The following is a 24,013-nucleotide window of genomic DNA, read 5'->3' as shown; positions in this document are numbered from 1 at the left end:
GTTTGATTGGTAATAGTATTTAGAGGCTTGTCAATAAAAATTAGAGGCTTTTTAGAGCGAGTGATTTTGGTTTTGTTCGGGTGGTATTTTCTCTTAAAAGCTCTCGTATTGTTTGCCATAATAACTCGCTCTAAAAATCCTCGAAATTTGACCAACAATAAACTTGCAAAACATAAAATATATATCTATATGCAAAAAATGAAAGTTTAAAAATTCAACACCACTCTTTCTTTCCAGAAAAGAAAAATTCCCACTATTCTCAACAAGCAGCAAAGCCATCTATTTTCCTCCTTATCGATATCGCTACCCCGAAGAACGTGTCATTCAGACCCGACTTCATCTCCATTGCCGGTTCGTCACTGAAATTATAGGCAGAGGCCAAACAATATATATATATATATATATATATATATATATATATATATATATATAATTATATTATGGCTATTTCTCACTTCTTCTTTTTTCCTTTTTACCTATAATTTGAAGTACAAAAAATCCGACAGAGGACACTATGACCGTAAAACCAAGGTTTAAAATCTCGCGCGAGATCTCACTTCTCGCAGAGGCGCGAGAAGGTATGAGAATAACTCACGATTTGTATCATTTCTCGTGAGTTATCGCGTGACTTCTCGCGCCCCATTTCTCTCTCCAACCGCGTGAACAAATATCTTCCATTCTCGCCATTTTCCCCCAAAATCAGACGAGATATGCTCTCTGTGAATTTTACCTTGTTCATTGCCAAATCTGCTCCGATCTTGTTAATTCTCGCGCGAGACCTCCGTTTTCCGTTGCGTCGCTGCTAAAACTTGCCTAAATCTAGCCGAATTCTGCTGATCTCGCGCGGTAAGTTTTCATATCTAAGTTTTGAATTATTTTTTTAGTCGGTTTTTTAATGGTTTTGGAGTTTGATAAGTTGATTTGGTAATGAAATTATGAATGTCGTATATTTTTATATATATTACAAAGATTGTTAATTATGAAATTATTTGTTCACTTGATTTTTTAATTTTTGTTGATTTGAAATGAGTTTTTTTAATCTGAATTTAAATATTATTTGAGTAATTGCATGTTGTTGTTAATGTTGATTTATTTTGTTGCTTTTAGATTTAATTGTAATTAATTTGATCTAAATTTTATTAATTCCTGATTATTGATTGCTTGGTTGATTCTTCGTTATTGTTAAATATGCAACGTTATTTTGAATGATTGTTAATTATGCAATGTCTTTATGACTTATCCGTAAGAAATGTTGAAAACTCTATTTTTAAATTTATCTTTGATTATTCTAATTGAGAAATTGTTTATTTAAATTTATTTGTTGTTCAGATACCCCAGCGGAATACCCTTTTTTTGTGGTATACCCCGTGGAATGCGGTTTATCACGCAGTACGATATGCTCCGAACGTTCATCAAATATTGCGAAATACCATGGTACGAGACGAGATAAAACATAAATCCAATTACGTGCCACTATATGGTTGAGTTTTATTTATTTAATGGCGTTGAAATAGACGCGCCATGAATATGTTTTGATGACGTGTTCAATTGAAAAATGACGTGACGCTTCTTTATTATATTTTGTCTATAAAAATCAGTCATAAATTAGAAATGTTGCTTTAATGGCCTTTTTTTTTTTTTTACGTGAACGCCATTAAAAAGGCGTCATGAAAGCCCATTTTTTTTTAACCCCAAGGGGTTGGTCTAGTGGTAAGGGCGATTCTTGGGATCTTGCACATCCCCGGTTCGATTCCCCCTTGACGCAACAATTGGGGCCACTGCGGTAGTCTCCCGGTCGATAATGCCAGGGCCTCGTGGATATTAGTCGGGTCTCACCCGAACACCACGGTTATAAAAAAAAAAAAATAGAAACAATACATAACAATCTTAACTATATGATCAACACTGTACTCATCTTTGGCTCTCTCTGAATATGCGATACACGTTTATAACGTACATGAATTTTACAATATCACAAGAAACAAACTCAACCTCTATAACTCGGAGATAGGTGGACTACCCCAATAGATAGGTTTATGCAATCAGAGAGCTAACATGTTCTCTAACAGTTTCCGCTCACCAAACTCTCTCGAAAACTCAAAATGAGTGAAATAGGGACTCGTATGAGTAGAATATATCTTTTAGAGGAGTCTAACCCTAGACAGTATGCATTTACTAGATTTTCGGAGATGATCACAATTAATTAATTCGGTTAGTAGAATATCGAAAACAAATTGCTTAAAAAACAGAACTTGCACAAACTATGGTTTGAAATAAACCTTGCAATATCCAACATGTTATTCAAAGATGTTAGAACATGTCGCACGACATCTTAAAGTTTTTCGAACTACAAATAAGTCGATTAGCGTAAGAATAAACTCCATATTTGCCTTTTTGTAGACAAAACAAAACATGTCATTGAATCCCCAAAAACATGTCTTGTTAATAGATAGGTCTAGCCTCGCTATGTTGTGGCGAGAACTCGTGTGAGCTAGCATGGCTTCTCGCTTGGGTGGTGAGGCCTTGTTGAGGGCTCGCACGCACTTGATCGATGATTGATCTTTGCAGAAATGAGAGAATGATTTTCGTATCGTTTTTAGTCACCGTTGTGTTATCCGAAGAGAAGGATTTTTCAGCCGTAACAAATGTTGAACCATATACGAATTAAGTTGAAAAGAATTTGACCACTTAGTGGGAGAGGGTTGTGAAATACGTTTAGAAAAGAAAAAAGAATAATAGTAATTCAATTTTTGGGAATTCTAAATCGTTTCCTTTTGAAGTCGACAAGTCAATTAAGAGTTCTCTCACAATCAAATAAGAAAAACAGACAAGTGCGTTCTTGCCTTACTCCCTTCCCAAGTATACATTTTCCATTCTTTGATAGAAAATATAGCCGTTATAAGCCTCGATAAACAAAATTTTCATCAAAGAGATTCCAAAATCATATTAGACTTCTTTCATTCAGGAACGACTATCGAGAGACAAATTGAAATTTTTTTTTATTTTTTTTTAATATATTCAGGGATTAGATATTTTTTCCAAATATTTTCTCTAGAAGTATGTCAATGAGACGTCGCTGTGCAGATTACACATATCTGAAAAGGAAACGCTCTCAAAAGTGCATATTCTCTCAATAATTTCCTCCTAATGATCCTCAAAGATTTGTTGTGTTCAAATAATCTACGGTGCTAAAAAATGTGGCCAAAACGCCTCAGGTATATTATGCAGTCTATAATCTATCAATAGATACATACATTTGGCGTAGATATGTCTATGTTTATGCAAATGGCTGTGTGAGAATTATTTCTCAACTTCAAGACGCTGAGATTGTCATAGCTATGGCCACAAATGTCACATATTTTCAAAGCTAAAACGAGCCCCAACTTTATAGATTGAAAGACGACGGGAAAATTGAAAAAATGCGCACCAAATAGGCGATGTTTGGGTCTGTAATTTATTAGGTTTAAATCAATTGTAATTTAACATATCAAGTCTCAAAGAAAAACCTAGAAACAAAAACAAATGGACATTCACAAAACGATTAGATTGCTTCAGATTAGAAGGTTAAAAGTGTTATTATTTCCAATTACAAGATTATGCAAAAGACCAAATTGCTTCAGAAATTAGAGATTAAATTATTTACAAATAAAATTTTTAGTAGAATTTGTTAAAGGTATATTCTCACCCAAAACCATAATTTAGTATCAATATATTCCCGACTGATATTAATTTCTGGACCATATGAGTTACCACACACTAATGAGTTTATAAATATTAATTTCACAACAAAGGTTGTCCATGCAATTACAGGTGATTAAAAAAAAAAAAGTTTCAATACCGAAAATGGTGGAGTGAACAACGAGGCTCAACGAGTTTGTCATCTCGAGGACATGAAATATGAAATGAATTTCAATAGACAGGACCATGACAATATTTCAAAGAGGACAAGAAGTTCATAAATCTATATCCGAGATTTTTGAATAGCAATTATAAGAGCAAGCCATTTTTATTTTCTTAATGAAAACCGCCTACATTTGTTGGCAATGTTTCAAGACGAGTAAGGGATTCATAGAAATAAAACCTCAAGTGGTTACCTCTGAACTCAACTCAGCTCAATGCCAAACCATCAAGTAAAGCAAAAACCTAATTCTATTAATTGGTCTTAAACTCTAATTCCAAGAGCCATCAAGTCATGGCAATGCTTAGCAAAATCTTAAAGTTAAGACTCAACTTATCATTTATTATACCCAACTGGAAATCAGAAAATTGATAGTTACAAAGCTAGAGGGAAAAAAATCTTAGGAAAAAGGATAGCTCTGAAATTATTAAGTGTCCAAGAACATGAAAACCAAGACATCACAGCACAATTCACCTTTTGAAATCTCTTCTTTTTCTTTCTTCACTTGGAGGAAGAGGAGTCACTTGAACCCGCACCGGAGTTCTTTTTCTCCCTGGCGCCAAAAGGATCCTATGAAATTGGCCAAAAAAACCAAAATCAATCCATGGCTTCAATACCATAACATAATCGACAGTGAATAAAAAAGTAAGTCTGACATGAATTTCAGGGAGAGACTATTAGTAGATTACTATTCTAATTCCCAATTATTTACCACTTTTACTTCTTTGGATTAATACGAAATAATCAGATGAGTTTTCTCAGATCCTGCTTTAATTTAAAAAAAAAAAAAAAATAAAGAATCCTAAAAACATTCTAGATCGAATTGATGAAAACACACATACGAACAAAATCAGAGAGAGTAATTACGTTGTTGAAGACGACGAAGTTAACGACGGCGACGGAGCCGATAATACCGGCGAGGATTGTGGTGGGACCAGTTAACAAACTCCATTTTCTGTATATCATCTTTTCTTTCCTCTCTCTCTCTCTTCTCTGATTCTTCTTCTTCTTCTTCTTCTTCTTCTTCTTTGGTGTTCTTCTCTCGCCTTTCTTTTCTTCAACTGGTTTGACGAGCGTTTCACCTTGGGCTTGGGCCTTTTATTTTGGGCTATGTAGCTTCGAGCAAATTTTTGTACACATAAGAAAACGAAGGCTATTTCCCTAAATATATTTAATTTTTATAACTTTTACACAATTCCGCTCTTATCTTATTTTATAAAAACAAAGGAAAAAAAAACATGAACAATAAGAATCTAATTTATAAAATTAAGAGGTATTTGAGAGATCAAATTTAGAAAGCATCTAATGGAGGTCATTTCCACTAGGCTACAAGTAAAGTGTTTCATTCCAATATACAGTGTCTATTATTATTATTATTATTATTATTATTATTATTATTATTATTATTATTATTATTATTATTATTATTATTATTATTATTGTTATTATTGTTATTGTTGTTATTGTTATTATTGTTGTTATTATTATTATTGTTATTATTATTATTATTATTATTATTATTATTATTATTATTATTATTTTTGTTATTATTATTATTATTTTTGTTTTATCGTATACAATTTTATTCAGCTAGTTTTCATTGTTTGCAATTTTGATGGTTTCATTTACATTTTGAATTTGAAACTAAAGAGGATGATTATTAACTAATAATGACTAATTTTGATAAAATAACAAGGTTATGAGGAAGAAACAGCTTATGACTAAAGAGGATGATTATTAACTAATAATGACTAATAACAAGAGAGTGATTCTTAACTAATAATGACTAATTTTGATAGTTTCATTCCAACATCAATGTTGTTTGCAATTATAATAGTCTCATGGATATGAGGAAGGTAAAAGTTATGGTTTCGCTAACTATTCGTATAGTCGAGATTGTCTGAATTACGCACGATTTTTTCGGTTCTATCTTTGCTAATCACGCTCATGTCTTAGTATCATTAAATCTCTCTCGAGCATCAAACAACTTATTTCAATATCGGATTTTCATCTCTTGATCTCAAACCCTAAAAATACGATAAAGCATTACTATCAGGAGCTTATGACTAAAGAGGATGATTATTAACTAATAATGACTAATAACAAGAGAGTGATTCTTAACTAATAATGACTAATTTTGATAGTTTCATTCCAATATCAATGTTGTTTGCAATTATAATAGTCTCATGGATATGAGGAGGGTAAAAGTTATGGTTTCGCTAACTTTTCGTATAGTCGAGATTGTCTGAATTACGCACGATTTTTTCGGTTCTATCTTTGCTAATCACGCTCATGTCTTAGTATCATTAAATCTCTCTCGAGCATCATACAAATTATTTCAATATCGGATTTTCATCTCTTGATCTCAAACCCTAAAAATACGATAAAGCATTACTATCAGGAGCATACATACGACTCCGTAGCATTCTAGTTATCTCCAATCTGCATAAATGTAGTGCGGTTATTTAATTCGTATGCATGATCATTCAATCTCTCTTTAGTGTATAAACAATCCTAACAATCAAGCACGAGGTCGCAAATCTAATACAAGCATTAAGCACATAATTAATACAAGCAAAGAATGATGAAAATGAGAACATAAAAAATACTTCAATAAACAAATAATGAATCTACAACTATAATCAAGCAAGTAAACAATCACCTTTAAGGGGATTAGTTCACAACGAAAAGAAAAACAAACAAGAAAAATAACTAACTAAAATCCATAACAATAAAATAACAAAACATAAATGGGTGTTCCAAAGAATAAGTAGGGGAAGAAACTGTTGAATCGATGGTGGTGATAACGGTGGGGGAACAAGTCTCCTTCTTCACTTCTCCTTCTCTCCCAATTAGCCAAACAAGAAAAACAAAACCTAATAAAAATCAAAACTGCGTTTTTTGGGACTCTTATTCGTATACTTAGGTTTCCAAGGTGTTGTCGGAGCTATATGGTCGCTTGAATGAGATCCAACAGCTCAAAACGAGCTAAAATCGCGAGATTTAATGAGCTGGACTGCAAAAAGGCGTGCCTAGCGAGAAGCTCGGTGTGCCTGGCTTAGCTCTAGACTTGCAAGTCCGCAAGGAAAGACAATGCTAGATAGCTTTGCGGCTCACACCTCAAAAACTCCATTTAGACATGTCGAACACCCCATTTTGACACACCGGATTGTTTGGAAACGTCGCGAGAGGACGCAATAACGTCCTTAACACCAAAATACTCTCCAAATCTGTAACTTACCATAAACACACTAAAAACTCTAAAAAAAACACTCGAGAATTTGCGACAATTTGTGTTCGAATATAAGCCATTATCACGTACAAAATGCATCTATCAAATACCATCAAACTTGAACCGTCACTTTGTCCTAAAGTGATAAGAAAAACAAACAATAAAAGCTATCTAAGGAAAAAAAAAACAGTGAAACTCGGTGTGAAAAATAATGCTTAAAAGAACAGGCCTATACAAAGGCCAATATGAACCTTAGCCATGAGCCGCAACCATATGGCCCATGGGCAAGGCCACGACCACCCTTGACACGGGTCAAGGCCTCGGCCACTCGACACAAGTCAGGGCTTTGGCATGCAACCCGGCGAAGGTCAAGGCCTCGGCCCCCTGGAACGGGTCAGGGCATTGGCCACCTGGCCAGGGACAAGCCCAACACTTACACACACACACACACACACACACACACACACACACACACACACACACACACACACACACACACACACATATCACATCTATAGTATTATATCAGATCTAATATAAAGGCAGATCTATCACTTCTCAACAATTTTACTCAAAACAATTAACCGTGTCACTTCAAGTCCCACTCTATAAAAGCTAAAAATAAATATAACCATAAAGAAAAAGTATGGCTATCTCAAAGAAGAGAAAACCAAACTTCATAAGTTTGGGATTTCAGGTTACTTAGGTATCTAGTACATCATTGATGGATAACATCTGCCGAATCCTGGTTTCAGAATTCTTCAATTTCTCATAAAGTACCTATGTAAACACACCAAAATCTAATTACAAATTATTCACCGAGAAATGAAATTCGATTATGAACCTAACAAAACCTACGAGCTAAATCCATTTTGAAATCACATGAATTCAAGATCAAATCAACAAGAAAATATGAGGGGAAGCGTACACGGCTGAAATTATGGACATGTTGTTCGCGGGCAAGTTGAAGACTTTTGATGACAATCGGCAGTGGTGACGAAGTGAATGTAATTGAAATGGAGCGCTTGAGAGCTTGGCGACAATGTTTTGATAGTCTTGAATATTTTGTCCCTCGAAGCCATCTTGAGTTTGGCGACAGTGATTGTAGAAGCCGTCGGTGTTGGCGTTAAAGGTGAGGTAGGTGTTTTCGGTATTCAGTTAAGAGAGAGATTTTTTTTTTTTTTTTAAATTTAAAATTAAGGAAATAGCGGAAATGATATAAAAGTTTTTGTCCAACTCGATAAGTAATAAAAACAAAAAATTGGCTACGTAAGCCACCTAAACTATATGAATTGTAAATTAACCAACCTTTGGTAAATAATTTGTAAATAGCCAACTTGCATACGTGGCAGCCTATTAACTACCTAAAATATATGTTTGATTGTGTTAAATAAGGCTTTTATTAATCTGTTAATAAGTTTACTTGACTATTTACAAGAAATTAATCAAAGATGGGCTATATCTCAATCAACTATATCCGTGTGGCTATATAACTTAATAACCCTAATAAAAATGTCAAATTTAAAATCTTGGTAACTTTTGGGGGTAAATGTCCGATTTTTATTGATGGCAGTAGCTATCCATGACCATGTATGCATAGAATTCCCAAATTTGGTTAAAAGAAACACCGATTCGCTCTGATCAAGTCTCCAGTTAAAAAATGTCCAAAAAGAAATAGAAGCGAAAGCCCCAAACTTTCTTTCCAATTTCTCATTTTTCAAACCTGAAAACCAAGTCTATTCTCTTTCACCAAAAGAAGAAACATTCTGCCCCGGAAGAGACGAGACGACGCACTCGATTCCGCTTTTTGAATTCGGAAACCAAACACACCAATTTCACTCGCACACGCTCAAGTGTTCTCTCTCTCTCTCGCTATATATACACATCAACCGTTGATGGGGTTTAAGTAGAGAAGATAGATGAAAATGGGTTCTAAGATGGACGGTGGAGATCCCTCGGCGAGACAGAGATTCAGGGATTTGGCCTGCAACGCCGGTGCCGGTGGCGCTGCCGGTCAGTCAGCTTACGATTTTTTTTTTTTTTTGGGAAATGCATTTTCATGTTGAGTTGTGTTTTAATTGGAATATTTATTAATTTTTTCGTAGGGGCAATTGCGGCGACTTTTGTGTGCCCTTTGGATGTGATCAAGACCAGGCTTCAAGTCCATGGCATTCCCTCTGGTCACAAGGGTACGTAAAATATGAGAATCGACTATACTCTCACAAAACTGTTTCATTTCTTTTCAGTGTTCTGTTTGAGATATTGAGCTTAAAACCTCAATTCTTCAATTGGGCAAAATTTATTTGACATTTTTAATCTAACAGTTGTGAGCTGTTTAAAAGAGTTGGTTTTGCTGTGAACAAGTTCAATCAGGCCAAGACATTATATGCTTTTTATCGCCAAATAAAGGCTTGATTTTGTTACCGATTTAAAAAAAAAAAAAACTTTCTTGTGATCGATACTCAGGCAGCATCATTGTCACAAGTCTACAGGACATAATAAGGACCGAAGGCTTGAAGGGAATGTATCGAGGTCTCTCACCAACAATACTAGCTTTGCTTCCAAATTGGGCTGTAAGTATTCATTGATATAAATCACGAGAAAAAACTTAGTGGTCGGAAAGTCCCGATTATATACGCAACTCTCCAATTGACTGATCTCTGATTTCATATGTAGGTATACTTCACTGTATATGATCGACTAAAACACGTTCTACACACACACGGTTGGTTTCGGACATTTTCTTTCATTTCAAAAACGCCAGACCATGGTTCTGCAAGACTTGGATTATGAGTTTTTTTTTTTTTTTTTTTTTTTTTTTTTCCTGTAGCTGATGAAAATAATCAGCTCTCAATCGGTGCGAACATGGTAGCCGCGGCCGGTGCTGGTGCTGCCACAGCCGTAACGACTAATCCGTTGTGGGTCGTCAAGACAAGACTTCAAGTAAGTTTCAAAGAAATAGTTACTCCTTGGATTTTTGTTTTGTTTTATTTATTTATTTATATATTTTATGTAGTTTATAAAGAATTAAGGTCTTACTAATCGTTTATAATTTATGGGTTTGTGAAGTTTTCGGTTTCCTATTTCTAGCTCGTACGTTTTTTATTTTTTCTATTTTTATTTGGTATAAATAACTCTGTTAGGTGGGTCGTTAGGGTTACGAGAAGAGTTTTTGAATTAGTTATATTATTTGGAAAGAATCGTGTACCTCCCGAATTGTGAATTATGTTTATAATTTGTTTTAGCGAAGATTATGTTCAGAACAACCCAGGGCCATCTCAAACCCTCCATAGTGTTTTTTTTTTTTTTTTTTCATTCAGTTTATAAAGAATCAAGTTGTTACCAAAAGTTTATAATTGTGCGGAAGTTTTTTTTCCCAATTTGAAATATCTAGCGCGCACATAGAGACTTCAATTTTTTCTTCAAATCAAATATTGACACCATTGATTGTTTATTTTAATGTAGACACAAGCGTTGCGGACAAACGTAGTACCTTACAAGAGTGTAGTTTCCGCTTTAACGAGGATCGTGCATGAGGAAGGTTTCCGAGGATTATATAGGTCTGTTTCTTTCTTATATAATGATATTGTTTACTTTAAAAAAAAAAATTCTCTTTCCTCACAATAAGTTTGAAGAAGATAGCTCTTAAGTGAAAATAGTTATTTTGTGGATCAGTGGTGTATTACCTTCTCTAGCGGGGATAAGCCACGTTGCGATTCAATTCCCAGCTTACGAACAGATTAAGTTCTACATGGCTGAAAAAGGTATCTATATTCTATTAATTACTGGTTTCATATATCGGAAACTGTCTTTTTATTTTTTTATTTAAGTTCAAGGATTGCTGATCATAATGATTTAAACTATTAGAAGGGACAACGGTTGACAAGCTAAGCCCCGGCAGTGTTGCCATTTCCTCATCGATAAGCAAAGTCATTGCTTCCGTATCGACTTACCCTCACGAGGTAATTTCGGTCTATTGGTTCTCTTATAATGATAATAACAAAAAATTAGGAAAATAGCCAACTTAAACGTTTGATATTGCTAAATAGCCAACGTTTGGTAAATCTTAGGTAAATAGTCGTAAATGATGACGTGGCTTAATATATGGCTGTGGTTATTTACTTAATTTACGTTTCTAGATATATGAAAGTGGCTGTTTACTTAAGATTTACCAAAAGTTGGCTATTTAGCAATATTAAATGTTTAAGTTAGTTATTTTCCTAATGAACCCTAATAATAATTATTAGACGTTTTGGCACCGGTGGCCCCTGAATTTATCGGCTAGTTGCACTATGGTCCTTGCATTATTTTATTTGATTTTATTGTCGCATTCACCTCCTTGAACTCTTTAATTTTTTTTTCTCCTGTCTATTAGCTTTTGTCATATTTTAATCAAATAGTGCATATGATGTTCTGGAGGCATAACTCATTTTTAATGCTTAAAAGTAATATTATATATCATTTCATACATACTTTATTAAAAAATGCATTAAAATTTAATATTTTTTTTTTTTTGCTTTTAATTAACGTTATATGAATTATGGTACTAAAATAGACATTAAAAATCAGCAAGACGGTGTAATTATTGTATGAAGTAAGAGCTGAACATGTCGAAATTAAAAGTCAGATTTTGGGAAAAAAAAAAGATCATCATAATCATTCTTGGTATCTGTTTTTCTTGTGGTCGTGAATATTGTGATCAGGTTGTGCGCTCGAGGTTGCAAGAACAAGGGCAGGCACGTAATTGCGAGGTACGATACGACGGTGTTATAGATTGTGTGAAGAAGGTTTTCCGACAAGAAGGCCTTCCGGGTTTTTACCGCGGCTGCGCTACCAATCTTTTGAGAACCACTCCGTCGGCCGTTATTACGTTCACGAGTTACGAAATTATTAACAGATTTTTGCATAGAGCCGTTCCTCCGGACGAGAGTCGTACCGTAGAGTATCGTAGACCCGAGAGCCGGGCCAATAGTTAACCGGGAAACAAAGAGCATCTAACAAGGCATTGATCAGGTTCAACGATGACGGCGAATTTTTTTTTTTTATGTAATTGTTTGGGATTTAAATCATTTGAAAGGCGGGAAATAAATGTAGGTTAATTTTTTTGGGTGAATTCGTGTTGTTTTCTTAGAATATTTTTTTTGGGATACACATCTTGCAAGTGTCCCACCAAATAATTCATTTCACTTATCTTGTACGAGCAATAAAATAGAGAAATAATTTGAGAATGTTTTTGTTTGATTAACCGCTCTTATATTTCGAAAAATAATATAGGAAAAAGAAAAAGAAAATAAAATGCAACCTTAAGAAAGTGGTAAAATAATTGACTACATATTTAGATGTATGTGTCAAGAAATGGAATCCACATCAAATACAAGGACCATTTTTTCTTAATGGCGATATCTGTCAAGCACCCAAAAAAAAAAAAAAAAAAAAACCCATCAAGTTCCAAAAGTACACCTTATTCAACACTAATGGTGATATGATATCATCTAACTATTAGATATAGTAACCATGATTTTCCTAATTTGATTAAGTGACCAAACTTAGGATCCATTTGGGGATACGGGTTTTGCCTTTTGTCCAAAGGAAAGAACAAAATGAATTGCTTTCAATGCGTGTCTTATCATCTTTTGTGGTCCAACTTCCACTTCAACTTGCTTTTTTGAATGGATACCCTCACATTGATTGAACAATGCCTCTATATGTGTTCCAAAGTTTGATTTTCTGTTATTCTCTTTTGGTCTTTGAATTTTAAAGAAATTACGACTCTATTCATTTAAACCCTTATGAACTCTAGACTTTATTCTCGTCTTCATGATAACTAATTCATTTCTCAAGTACAAAAGAAGGAATATAAATGAAAAAGTGATCGGTATTAGAATTGTAGGCTTTATTTCATCTTTGAGGTATTTGTTTTACAGTTTTTATTGTTTTATTACTTTACCTTTTTGCCCTCTGAGAATGTATTAAGTGAGGGGCAGTTAGGTCTTTGGTCATCTCAGTATGTTGAGACGAGACTGATAGATGTAAACGATTGTACTTTCCCCAATTTGAAATACGAAGACTTTGGTCCCGTTTGGTTATGTTTTTTATTCCTGTTTTCTGATTCTAAATTCTAGAAAACAGTTTTAGAAAAACTGTTTGGTTATAAATTCAGAAAACAGATTTAGAATCATGTTTCTGTTTTCTTTGAAATTTGTTTAAAAAACAGAAAACAATGAAAAATTGTTTTCTATTTTATCACTATACAATTGAATGGAAAACATAACCAAACAACATTTAAAATATTCTGAAACGTAATTCTAAATCTGTTTTTTAAATTTAAAAATTAGAATCAGAAAACAGAATTTAAAAACAGAAAACGAGTTTAGAAAACTAAACCAAATGGCCCCTTTATTTTTTTTTTTCAATTCGCTTATTCTCTATTATGAAAAATCTCTTCTCCGATGAATTTAGATCGTGAAAATCGGAGCTCCAATAAACTCTTTTTTTCTCTTCCTGATTTAATGTTAAAAATAAATCTATTGTTGGAGACGAAGTCATTTTCTAGGAATTTATTTGCCAAACCCAATAGGTACTAATTTTCAGTTCTGTAGAAATTAATCATGGTCTTTATATTAACCGGTCAAATTCTCAAAATATTTTGAATGACTAACTTTAATTGTTTGGTTAAAATTTACAAGAAATTCTTTAAATAAAAAATTCTCTAAATTTATACTTTTGGTTTGTAGAACATATGAGATTTGCATTGAGCTTTTAGCAAGGGTGAGATCTAAATAAATGAAAATTGAGTATTGTTATTTATGTCTGCACTGACGCGTCAGCGCACTCACATGTGTGAGTCACACTTGACATATAAATCTCACCTGATATAAGCATATCAACGTGCTAATATATATCATTTTTTGTGAAAATTTATCTATATTTAAATTTTATATTTAAATATATTAACATGATATTAACCAAATTTATATTTAAAATTATATGCCTAATCTAGGAAACCGTAAAACTAAACTTTAACATCAAAATTGACCTCTAAAATGAACATCAAAATTTAACATATCACTTAACCATGCTTGATTTTATTAGTCACATATAAGTGAAACTACCGAAAAGATTATTTGCAGGTGCAATCAAAACTCACAAGTTTGTAGTAATTAACGACACCTAATTTCCAATTAAAAAAAAAAAAAAAAAACGAATTTGACTCGTTATTCGGGAATAGTAACAAGCACGGGTCTCCAAACCCGCCTAAGCAAAAGCGTCCTGTGACGAAAACCCGACCAACCCGGTCTCGGAGATCTCAACCCGATCCGATCCGGCGAAGAACGAAACGAACGCGAAGCCTTTTCTTCCACGTTTCTCGGCGAAACTCGTCCTTGGACCTCCAATGGCGGCGAATAGAAAAGCTCTTCCAAACTGTTCCGTCTCTTAACCATCGCCACGGCCAGAGCCTTCTCCTCCTTCGCCATCGCCGCCGCCGGAGTCTTCTCCGGCCATCGGCGACCGAGAAGAATCGATCGGAGAGTGGTTCGCCGCCGTCGGAGGTGGATCACCGGAGAGGTCCTAGGGCTCCGAGTCGGACTCGGAGCCACGCCGCACTGAGTCGCGAGGAGCTTGAATCGTTGCAGACCAGCCATGTTGTGGAGTGAGTTTGACTCGGACGAGGTGACTCTGTTCTTCTTCTTCTTCTTCTGGTGTTTATTCTCTTCTATTATATAGCCACTCATATGATGGTTTTGAATTTGAAAGCCTTCTTTACCAATCAATGATTGTTGTTCTGGCTCTGCTTTTTTTTTTTTTTTTTTTTTTGGTTTATTGCATCTTTTAAGAGAAGAAAAAAAAAAGGACTAATACAAAAGAAAAAGTGAGTGCATTTTCCGAGAATTCTCTAATACTAATTTCTGGTGGTTTGTGAAAAAGAGGTGGTTTCTGATTTATTGACTGGTCTATATATTAGACTGGCTATAAGAAAAAAGTCCAAAATTGTTCTTCGATTGTTCCGAAAGGAACATAGAACGCGACAAAATTGACGAAGCTATACTATACTATACTATACATAATTAAATAAAAGATAATTTGATTTTCTTTATTGAAAATTCATCTAAATAGGTAGGTATTTTATTTTTCTGATACTTTCATTCCATTTTTTGAAATCGTTACATATAGTATGGTCTTGTAAATTAAAATTATTTGCGTGTCAGATTATACCCGATAGGATGAAGCATGGGTGTTATCAGTCATTATTAGGCCTCAAACATAAGAGCCGTTATTGGACATAGCGTGATACGTTTAATTATTAATAGTCGAAAACATGTTTCGTAGCAAAAAAAAAAAAAGTTTAATAGAATTGGGAAAATAATATAAGCCTGCTTGTTTTTCATTTCTAGCCTCAATGAAACGTTACCAACAATGAATATATGGTATATAGTAAAGCTAAGCCATAATGTATAATATCATAAACAAGTTCCTCCATATCCGATTTCTGCATCGCATCTGTATGATAACATGATGACATTTCAAATCATGATTACACGTCACAACAAAATATATAATATCTCTTGAGCCAAACTAATTTAGACTGACAAGCTTAGCATTGCCTTTTGAACTATATTTATTTTGAAACTCTAAATTCACCAGAGTACTCTAAAAACTAACAGAGATCAATATGATCATTAATTGCTGGCAGATAAACTAGCCAAAATAACAAAAATCAATAAACCAATTACTTGGAATAGTTTTTATTTTTACTCGTGGACAAAAAAATTGGTACAATATCAACTAGTAGAAACTTACATAAGAAAAAAAGAGCTAGTCAATCCAATGAGATTAACTATAATAGATAGCTCTTAATTTAACTATGTACATCCTTCTCTCAACGTGTACTATGATATAGATGTGCTCAAACAAGTTTACAAAGAGAAAGGATCACGAGTTACGCTCTCTCTGTGACTTTTGATTTTGAGATGAAACTTTATGATACTTTATCAGTACTGATATAAGGCGTGGTAGAGTAACTGCTAGGCCAGTTCAGCGTCACCGTATTCGGGGACCCAGGCTCTTCTTCTTTTTCATCTTCTTCTTCTTGTTCTTCCTTTTCTTTCTCGGTCTTCAAGAGACAAGCCTCGTCTGTGTCGACCGTCTCTGTCACGGCATCGTCACCATTCTCGATCCGCTTGAGCTCGGCCAAGACCTCATCCATGGTCGGCCTCATCTCCTTATCCTGCTCCAGGCAGCGGAAGGCGAGGTCAGCGAAGGCGACGGCGGCCCCGGTGATGATGCCGAGGCGGGGGTCGACGAGGTCCTCGAAGGCGCGGGAGCTGATCTTGGCTCGGGCGAGGCTTGAGAGGTTGATCTCGTGGCGGTGGCGGGCGATGTCGACGGCGGGCATGGATGAGAGCAGCTCCGCTAGGACCACACCGAAGCTGTAGACGTCGCTCTTGGCCGTCAGCTGGTAGCACTGGTGGTACTCGGGGTCCACGTACCCGGGGGTGCCCTAGAGGGAAATGTGTCAACCAGTCGATTAATTTACATTTTTTTTACCGTTCGGTTTGGTCAAAATTAACCAAGCGGTTGGTTTTACAATTAATTGAGTAACTAACCCACCAAAATTTGGAGATTTGCTAAATAATCAACATATTGTAAATTTTTAGTAATTAGTCATTATGGCGATGTGACATTGTTTTGATGTTTTTAGTATTCCATTTATACCATTGGAGTCTGATAGTTATTTATAATTATTAACGGATATTTACAACTATTAATGTCTTTTTTGGCTTTGTATATAAAATCTCGTGACTAATTATTTAAAATTTATCAAATATTGGCTATATGTCAAAAAATGAGTTTTAATATCGCTATATATCTAGAGAACCCTTAGTTTTAACCCGTTACTTAATTGAAACTAACGGTTAATTGATTAAACCGTTTTTTTTTTAAAACACGGTTCAAAAAATGGTTAAAAGTTTAACCATTTTTCCCCATCTTTACCTGAGGGGCGGTGGAGACGTGGGTGACGTCAGAGGGGAAGAGGCGGGAGAGGCCGAAGTCGGCGACCTTGACGGCGAAAGCGCTGTCGAGGAGGATGTTGGCGGACTTGACGTCGCGGTGGACGGTGCCGGAGGCGTGGAGGTAGGCGAGGGCGGTGGCGGTCTCCACGGCCACGCTCAGTCGCATGGGCCAGCTGGTGTCGAGGGGGGACGACGGGCGCTCGTCGCCGTGCAGGTGGTCCGCCAGCGTCCCGTTGGGGATGTACTCGTACACCAGAAGCAGGTCTCGGCTGCGGTGGGAGGTGCAGCCGTAGAGGGTCACCAGGTTGCGGTGCCTCAACGTCGTCAGTATCTCCACCTCGTTCATGAACTGCTCCACTCTTCTGTAGTTGTGCTCGTATAACCTCTTCACCGCCACTTCCCTTCCGTCTTTCAGCACTCCTGGGCCACCATCATAACCAAAACCGTAAAAAAATTAAAAAAAAATGCTTGATTATTGGATTATTACAAGTTGATACCAAAAAAATGATATTTATCGTCGGTCAGCAGACTGCTGATGTGAGACTTGTGTGGGTCCCACCTGACAAGTGGGTCAGATGGGTCCCACCGACTTTTAGAAAATCTTTAGTTTTGTTAGAGAAGAGAAAGAGTATATAAGAATGGCGTTTGAGATAAAAGGGCGGTCAATTTTCTAATTTTGTTGTATGTAAAAATGGCTATTAAGATGAGTTAATTTGAAGACTGATTACTAATTTCTTCAAGCAACATAAGATAATAGAATATGAGTAGTAAGGATGATGAAGCTGAAACAGTCGAATGGTTTAAGAGGAGTTTAGTTAAATCAATTTGAGATTATAAGAAAACAAATAACTAAATAAAGAAAATAATAAGAGTAGGGAAAAGAGAATTGAGGGGCAGGTCTTAAAGCTAGATGATGAATCTAAAACAGTCCAATGAGTTTGAGATATTATTCTTAAAGAATCTGGTTGAGGATGACATGTGAGAAATGTATAAAGGAATGTTTTTTTTTTTTTTTTTAAACAATGTAAATGTTCAACTATAAGGTCAGATGTTAATAGTTTTTGAGTGATATTGGAGACTAGAAAAAAAATTCAAAATAAATAAGCCAATAAAAAGTTACCATTTGAGGTCAGTCATGCTGGGAATATGAAAGTAAATTTACCATGGTAAACGGTTCCGAAACCTCCGTCTCCGAGCTCTTTTTGGGCGTCGAAGTTGTTGGTGGCTTGTTGCAAATCTTTGTAGGAAAACAGAGGGATTCCGTAGTAGACGCATCCCGTTTCCGCGTCGGCGTTCATACTCGTATCCGAATTATTTCTCGTTAACATATTCTTGTTCCGCCTCCGAATGTAGTGACGCCGTACGAAGAATCCGATCATGAAACAGATCAGTACTCCCAGAGGAATTCCGAGCCCTGCACCTGAAAAATCCAATAAACAATCGTCATGAATAATATAGCCTAGAAAAAAAAAAGAAGGGTTCTATAGTTACATAGCCATATCGAAACTTTAAGTTTGCGTAATAGCCAACGTTTAGTTAATTATAGTTAATTAGCTTATGATTTTATTAATTGCAATGAAATTGATTACTTTGTCCAAATAATTCCTTCCGGTAATTGAGTTATTTGGACAAACTTGTCAATTTAATTACAGTTAATAGAATTCAGTGGCGAATTTATTATAATTAACAGAACGTTGACTATTTAGCAAATAATAAGTTTGATGTAGCTTAGCTGCTTATAAATTTAAAAAAAGAAGGACAAGATATTTATTACCTAACTTCACCTTCAATCTTCTTACTCCTGCAACATCACATACATAATGAATAAGAACAAGTTTTTTTAGGTCCAGGTTAAAGAAAGAGATAAACAAGGAGGATTAGATGTATGTATATACGGATTCATTTTTTTCATGAATTATTGAAAGTTAAAATAAGTTGATTAAAATTCAAGATCTACTAAATCAAATTATTTAAAATGTTTCTTCAAACTCTCTACTTGGCTACATCAGCCCCTATAACTAGAAAAAAAAAGTACTTTAACTAAAAATACAACACGAAATTAAATTTTTTTTTTGTGCTAAAAAAATTAAGGAAAAGGAGCGATAGTTACGTTTTTTCGTATCGATATTCGGCCGCAAACCTTTGTTCATATGTTCGGAGCAACTGAATTCGTTATTCTCTACATTGGACAGACATTTTCCATGAAGACTGTGACATTTATAACAAAGACTATTAATGGTAACTTCGAGAGTGAATATATGGCCTTTAGGGACATAGAAGACCGAGCAGTTTTGGATTTGTGGCTTCGAGCTCGCGCAGAAGAAGAAATCGTAATCTCCACATCGGTTAGTATGTTTGCAATCAGTTGGGACATCAACACTGTCACTACTGTGATTGCATTTCAGGACTGTCGTCGAAACGTTTATGTTTGTCAGATTAGAAACCGGCGAAGGCGAAGGAAGAGCGAAGCGCTCGATGTCTTGTTCGCAGTTCCATCGATTCTTCAAGTCAGCGTCGTCGTTGATGATGGTCACTGAATTTGCCTGAGAGATACTTTGGACTTCGTACCAGTGACCGCCTTGTTTCAACTCTATCAACGGCCGAGATGCGTTGCCACAATCGACCTTGTACAGCCCGTCGCATACGAGCTTCGAGTAGTTACTGCTGTAAAAAGGGAATATCACCTCGCCTAGCTTTCCACACACAAACGGTTTACATATTTTGTGCTCATCTTGGGTTGAGCTAAGACAAAATAAGGGGATGAAGAAGAAGAAGAATAGTAACAGTTGAGTGGGAATCAGTGGAGTCATATCGGAATACTTGGAAACTCAGATTACGAGTGTGAGAACTGAGAACTTCTTTTTTTCATTATTTATGTTCAACATATATCGATCGATCTAATAACGCGTTATTTGACGTGGGATTTGGGAAAATGAAAAGACTTTTTTTTTTGTTTTAATGGAGAAATTTCCCATGACTTTGCTGCGCTCTGAAGCTATATATAGTTTCCCATACTTTGACTCGTTGACCTGTCAAAGTCTCTCCATGATTTAATAAAACAGTATAGCACACAAACAAAAAAAAAAGGTTCAACGCAGAGGCTGTGAAAGAAACACGGCAAAGAGAAGAATGGCCGTGAAACATGTGTATGTCTTGGTGGTTTCAGATCAGCAAAGTCTTTTTGGCGGATAATCCACTTCACGTCTCTCTCAGAGCACTTAAGAGTACGATTTTGCCCCCAGGAGACAAAAAGCAACGAGAATTCGAATGTTTTTACGGTTTCAACTAGCCAGAAACAACATGCTATGACTTCACATGGATTCTCGAGAACAGACTCTCTCAAGTTCATCACCGCCAGCTATTCGCTCGTGATTCTGGCGTATTGTGGACTTTTCTTCTCAAAACCGATCGGCGATGAGAAGAGTAACCCATGATCTCGTCAATCATCGCTTTGCAATGTGCACATCTATATTCTGCTGAACTAATCACTATCTACGAACAACGATGGGTTTTTTCGAATTGTCCATCGACATTCAAATCTCTCGTACACTTGACTTTGTTTTAGCCTATAGATTCGGATTTCATTGCATCTTAGGGCAATCTAAATACAAGCTTGTCGTATCCTGTATTATTCTTGTTTGAGATCTTCAAGCCATTTTTGATGTGCAAGGAAAGTACATCGCACGCTCAGACGTCTTCAACTTTAATTTGAGGAAATTACCAACATGTTAACGTGGGCGAAATTTTGCTTGAGGCTATGTTGTTAAATTTTTTGAAATTTGTTGAATATACATATAAATAGAGAAAGCATTTGGCCGGTATTCTGTGCAACGATAATGATCTGAGTTCTTGTCGAAACCTCTCCCTGGTGACACAATTAGCCACTGCTCAGATTCAGACTCGAGCTTTATTTTGCAATCCTCGTCTTTTCAGCATCTATATGATAGATAATTGTATTCTTCTTGTTTGGATCAAGGACATATATCTTTGAAGTTGTTAATTAAAAAAAAAGACTTCAACGTTGAAGAGAGGGATACATCTTTTTATTATTTTTATTATTAGATAATAAAAAAATAACTGTTAAATCTGGATTGTTGATTTGAACTAGTAACCAAATGTTAACATTAGATATTTTACTCACCGAAAAAAAGGAGTACCTAAGTGTATCAAGTATAAAATTGTAGATATTTTTGTCGTTATTTACTCTCTAATATATTATGTAATTTTGGTCAATAATGCCACTTCTAAAAATAAAAATAAAAGTCTTGCTCATCGGTTAGACGACAACAAAAAAAAAAAATGTGCTTTAGGTTGCCCTTAGAAATAAGATTTAGTTATCTCTTATTGTAAGAGTTTATTACGAGTTGTTTAGTGTTTACACAACATTAAAAAAGTTATAATATTTCCATCCGAAATCGATATTTCTCTTAAAATCAATTTAGTTTTCCATTTGAAATTTTCATCGGAAACATAACATTTTCTGCAAATTCTTCACACACACACACACACACACACACACACACACACACATATATATATATATATATTTCTATTCATCCATAAATTATATTCCTCATAATATTCAAGTATCAAATTTTGATTGAGTTATAAAAAAATGAGAAATTATTAGTAGATCTTACTACGACTTACAAGGAATTATTTATTCTAATTAATTACACTATGTTTAAAGTTTTGTTTATTCTAAGTTTCTAATTATGAGTCATGTAATAATACGGTAAACCTAATAACATGCGTTGATATAGTGTGGTTAATTACTAGATCACTACACGCATGCATGAACTATTGTCTACAGCTCAACCCAAATTAATGTCTTGTACGTAATTATCAAGTGTCATCCCATAAAATATCACGTGGCATATCATAAGTAAAAGTTAAATGTTAGTGGAATTTAAATGATGAGTTTATCAACTATTTTGAATTCTTGTCTCGAGTTGATCTAAAAAACTAGTTGAATTGAATCTATCTTCAACATCCGCGTTGAAGTCAACGACACCAAAAGTTGGCCCAAAAGAAAAACGATTCAATTATATCGGCTAGACCTCGACATTTTTAATAATTCTTTTTTTTTTCTTTCTTTTATCATCCAATTATTCCATTCCACCAAATCCACACAAAAGACCATTTACTTTCTTCCAGTCAATATTATTATTTTTTTGATAGAGGTAACGTTCATTCAATTTATTTACTCTTTGTGAGGGATAATTAGACAAAAAAAAAAAAAAAAACTAACCGTACGGGGGACCACAACGAGCGGCGTGAGGGCGGTCGGGGCAGAAGCACTGGAAAACATAAGTCTCGAAGTTGAAACCGCACTTTCCTTTTGTACTCTCGCAATAGCTACAATTGCTTGCCTTCCACGTCAGCATAAACCCTCCTCTCAGAGCATCTCCGATGTGGCTCCGCCGATGATCGAGCACCGGAGCCTCAACGGCCGAGTAATCACCGCAGCTTTTGTTGCTGTTAATATTCCTCCGATGATCGAGCTCGTAACAGCCGTCGCGGAGGCACCGATTGTAGAGCAGCGAGACTCGGGTTTGGTTCGAAGCCAGAGAGAAGCGATCGTCTTCCCGGAGCGAGAGATTCTTCACCGGCGAACTGAAGCATATTGTTGTTATTGTTGTTGTTGCGTTGGTGTTTTGGCGGGAAATGAGGGAAGAGGATGTACGGAAGGCGGAGTTTGAGACGATGAGAGACTGGTTGCGGTAGAATATTCTCTTGATGACGTAATCATCGCCGGAGAGTTTAACGATTGGGTTTCCTTTATCGTTGCACGAGATTTGGAAATTTGGGAATCCGCAGGAGCGATCTTGGGCTCCATCGATGAAGAAAGGGAAGCTTATTGTTTGATTGTCGCCGCAGTGTTTCCGATTCGAGGCTTCGCAAGATTCGTAGAACTTGTTCGCGGCTCCGACGAGGTTTTCGTCTGAAATCAGGAAGAAGATGAGTGCTGTGATTGAGAGCAGTTTTGTGGGAAACAATAAGGGTTTCATATTATTTATTTGTGGGTCTCTTCTTCTTCTTTTTCCGGAGATGCTTTGTTTTGATGGTTTCATTAGAATAATAATAATAAAAATAAAAATAATAATAATATTGGGTTTTTCCTTTTAGATGGAGAGAGACAGAAAGGGTGGTATTGATTGAATTTTTATGGCTTTGAATGGAAGGAAGACTTTCTGGGTTTTTACCCAGTAATGTCAACAATATGCCCAATGTTTAATCGAGTGATTTATGCTTTCAGTTTATATTTTCCCTTAATATTCCACCATATACTTTGTATTGTAACTTTGAACTTATTCAACTTTGGTCAGAAAAACCGAATTTGATATCTCTATTTTTAAGTGAAATTGTCATTTTTATTTTAGTTTATAAATTACAAGAAGTAACCTATTTGGAACTAATCAAATAGTAAAACAGTTAAAATGGGAGTACTATAATAATTAATTATGTCTACAGTGAGTGGTGTTGTAAACTGATCAAAGGGAAATGGATTCATTGGTGGAGTTTTGTTTCTAGTGATCTTTACCAACTACGGACGGTCATGTGTATGTGTTTTTTTTTTTTTTTTTTTGAATAGGGGCACTATCAACCAGGATTACATGATATATCAGCAGTGCAAAGCGCAGGTGGCACTATCGGCCAAGATTACATAGTAGGTGGCACTATCGGCCAAGATTACATACTTATTAGAATAAATTCTAGGGGGCATGCATTTCTGCATCTCATGGGGGTTTGAGGTGAGTGTGAGATTACCGCTAGACCAAGCTAGCTACCACATTCATGTGTATGTGTTGTTATCCAAGCAATTCCGAGTGTGTTGTTTCCAACTCCCCAAGTATCTTATTAATGAGT

The 24,013-nt window shown here is 35.4% G+C and overlaps 3 protein-coding genes across 4 annotated transcripts; 1 reads left to right on the top strand and 2 right to left on the bottom strand.

Annotated features, from left to right (window-relative positions):
* Window positions 1-8,775: 8,775 nt before the first annotated feature.
* NDT2 (NAD+ transporter 2) lies at window positions 8,776-12,320 on the top strand. 2 transcript variants are annotated; one of them, XM_089609287.1, is made up of 9 exons: window positions 8,776-9,143; window positions 9,236-9,319; window positions 9,597-9,703; window positions 9,807-9,855; window positions 9,961-10,073; window positions 10,596-10,690; window positions 10,806-10,894; window positions 10,998-11,092; window positions 11,834-12,320. In XM_089609287.1, exons 1-9 carry the CDS (start codon window positions 9,050-9,052, stop codon window positions 12,104-12,106), a joined length of 999 nt encoding a protein of 332 aa, XP_089465413.1. In that variant the 5' UTR covers window positions 8,776-9,049; the 3' UTR covers window positions 12,107-12,320. The 2 variants fall into 2 exon arrangements, with proteins under 2 accessions (XP_089465413.1, XP_089465414.1); XM_089609288.1 differs by having other exon boundaries at window positions 8,777-9,143; window positions 9,623-9,703.
* Window positions 12,321-14,161: 1,841 nt separating this feature from the next.
* Window positions 14,162-15,059, bottom strand: LOC149401899 (uncharacterized). Its single transcript, XM_089609716.1, has one exon. The coding sequence runs from the start codon at window positions 14,861-14,863 to the stop codon at window positions 14,345-14,347; it is 519 nt and encodes a 172-aa protein (XP_089465842.1). The 5' UTR covers window positions 14,864-15,059; the 3' UTR covers window positions 14,162-14,344.
* A 616-nt stretch (window positions 15,060-15,675) lies between these two features.
* Window positions 15,676-23,573, bottom strand: LOC149401898 (LEAF RUST 10 DISEASE-RESISTANCE LOCUS RECEPTOR-LIKE PROTEIN KINASE-like 1.1). The gene is made up of 7 exons (XM_089609346.1): window positions 22,395-23,573; window positions 20,159-20,172; window positions 19,254-19,962; window positions 18,918-18,944; window positions 18,306-18,563; window positions 17,124-17,563; window positions 15,676-16,629 (listed from the first exon to the last, which is right to left on the bottom strand). Exons 1-7 carry the CDS (start codon window positions 23,152-23,154, stop codon window positions 16,108-16,110), a joined length of 2,730 nt encoding a protein of 909 aa, XP_089465472.1. The 5' UTR covers window positions 23,155-23,573; the 3' UTR covers window positions 15,676-16,107.
* Window positions 23,574-24,013: the final 440 nt, after the last annotated feature.

The sequence above is a fragment of the Urtica dioica genome, chromosome 3 (assembly GCF_054948205.1).
Source record: "Urtica dioica subsp. dioica isolate 48M chromosome 3, U.dioica_male_clone48M_v1_H2, whole genome shotgun sequence".
Lineage (NCBI taxonomy): Eukaryota > Viridiplantae > Streptophyta > Magnoliopsida > Rosales > Urticaceae > Urtica > Urtica dioica.
This window is presented reverse-complemented; position numbering and strand designations above follow the sequence as displayed.

Coding starts and splice junctions, on each gene's coding strand:
- NDT2 (XM_089609287.1), top strand. CDS start 9,050: ATGAAAATGGGTTCTAAGATGGACGGTGGAGATCCCTCGGCGAGACAG. Junction 9,144..9,235: donor CGGTGCCGGTGGCGCTGCCG/GTCAGTCAGCTT, acceptor ATTTTTTCGTAG/GGGCAATTGCGGCGACTTTT. Junction 10,691..10,805: donor GGTTTCCGAGGATTATATAG/GTCTGTTTCTTT, acceptor TTTGTGGATCAG/TGGTGTATTACCTTCTCTAG.
- LOC149401899 (XM_089609716.1), bottom strand. CDS start 14,863: ATGAGTGGCTATATAATAGAAGAGAATAAACACCAGAAGAAGAAGAAG.
- LOC149401898 (XM_089609346.1), bottom strand. CDS start 23,154: ATGAAACCCTTATTGTTTCCCACAAAACTGCTCTCAATCACAGCACTC. Junction 18,945..19,253: donor GAATATCGATACGAAAAAAC/GTAACTATCGCT, acceptor GTGATGTTGCAG/GAGTAAGAAGATTGAAGGTG. Junction 16,630..17,123: donor ACGTCTCCACCGCCCCTCAG/GTAAAGATGGGG, acceptor ATTTCCCTCTAG/GGCACCCCCGGGTACGTGGA.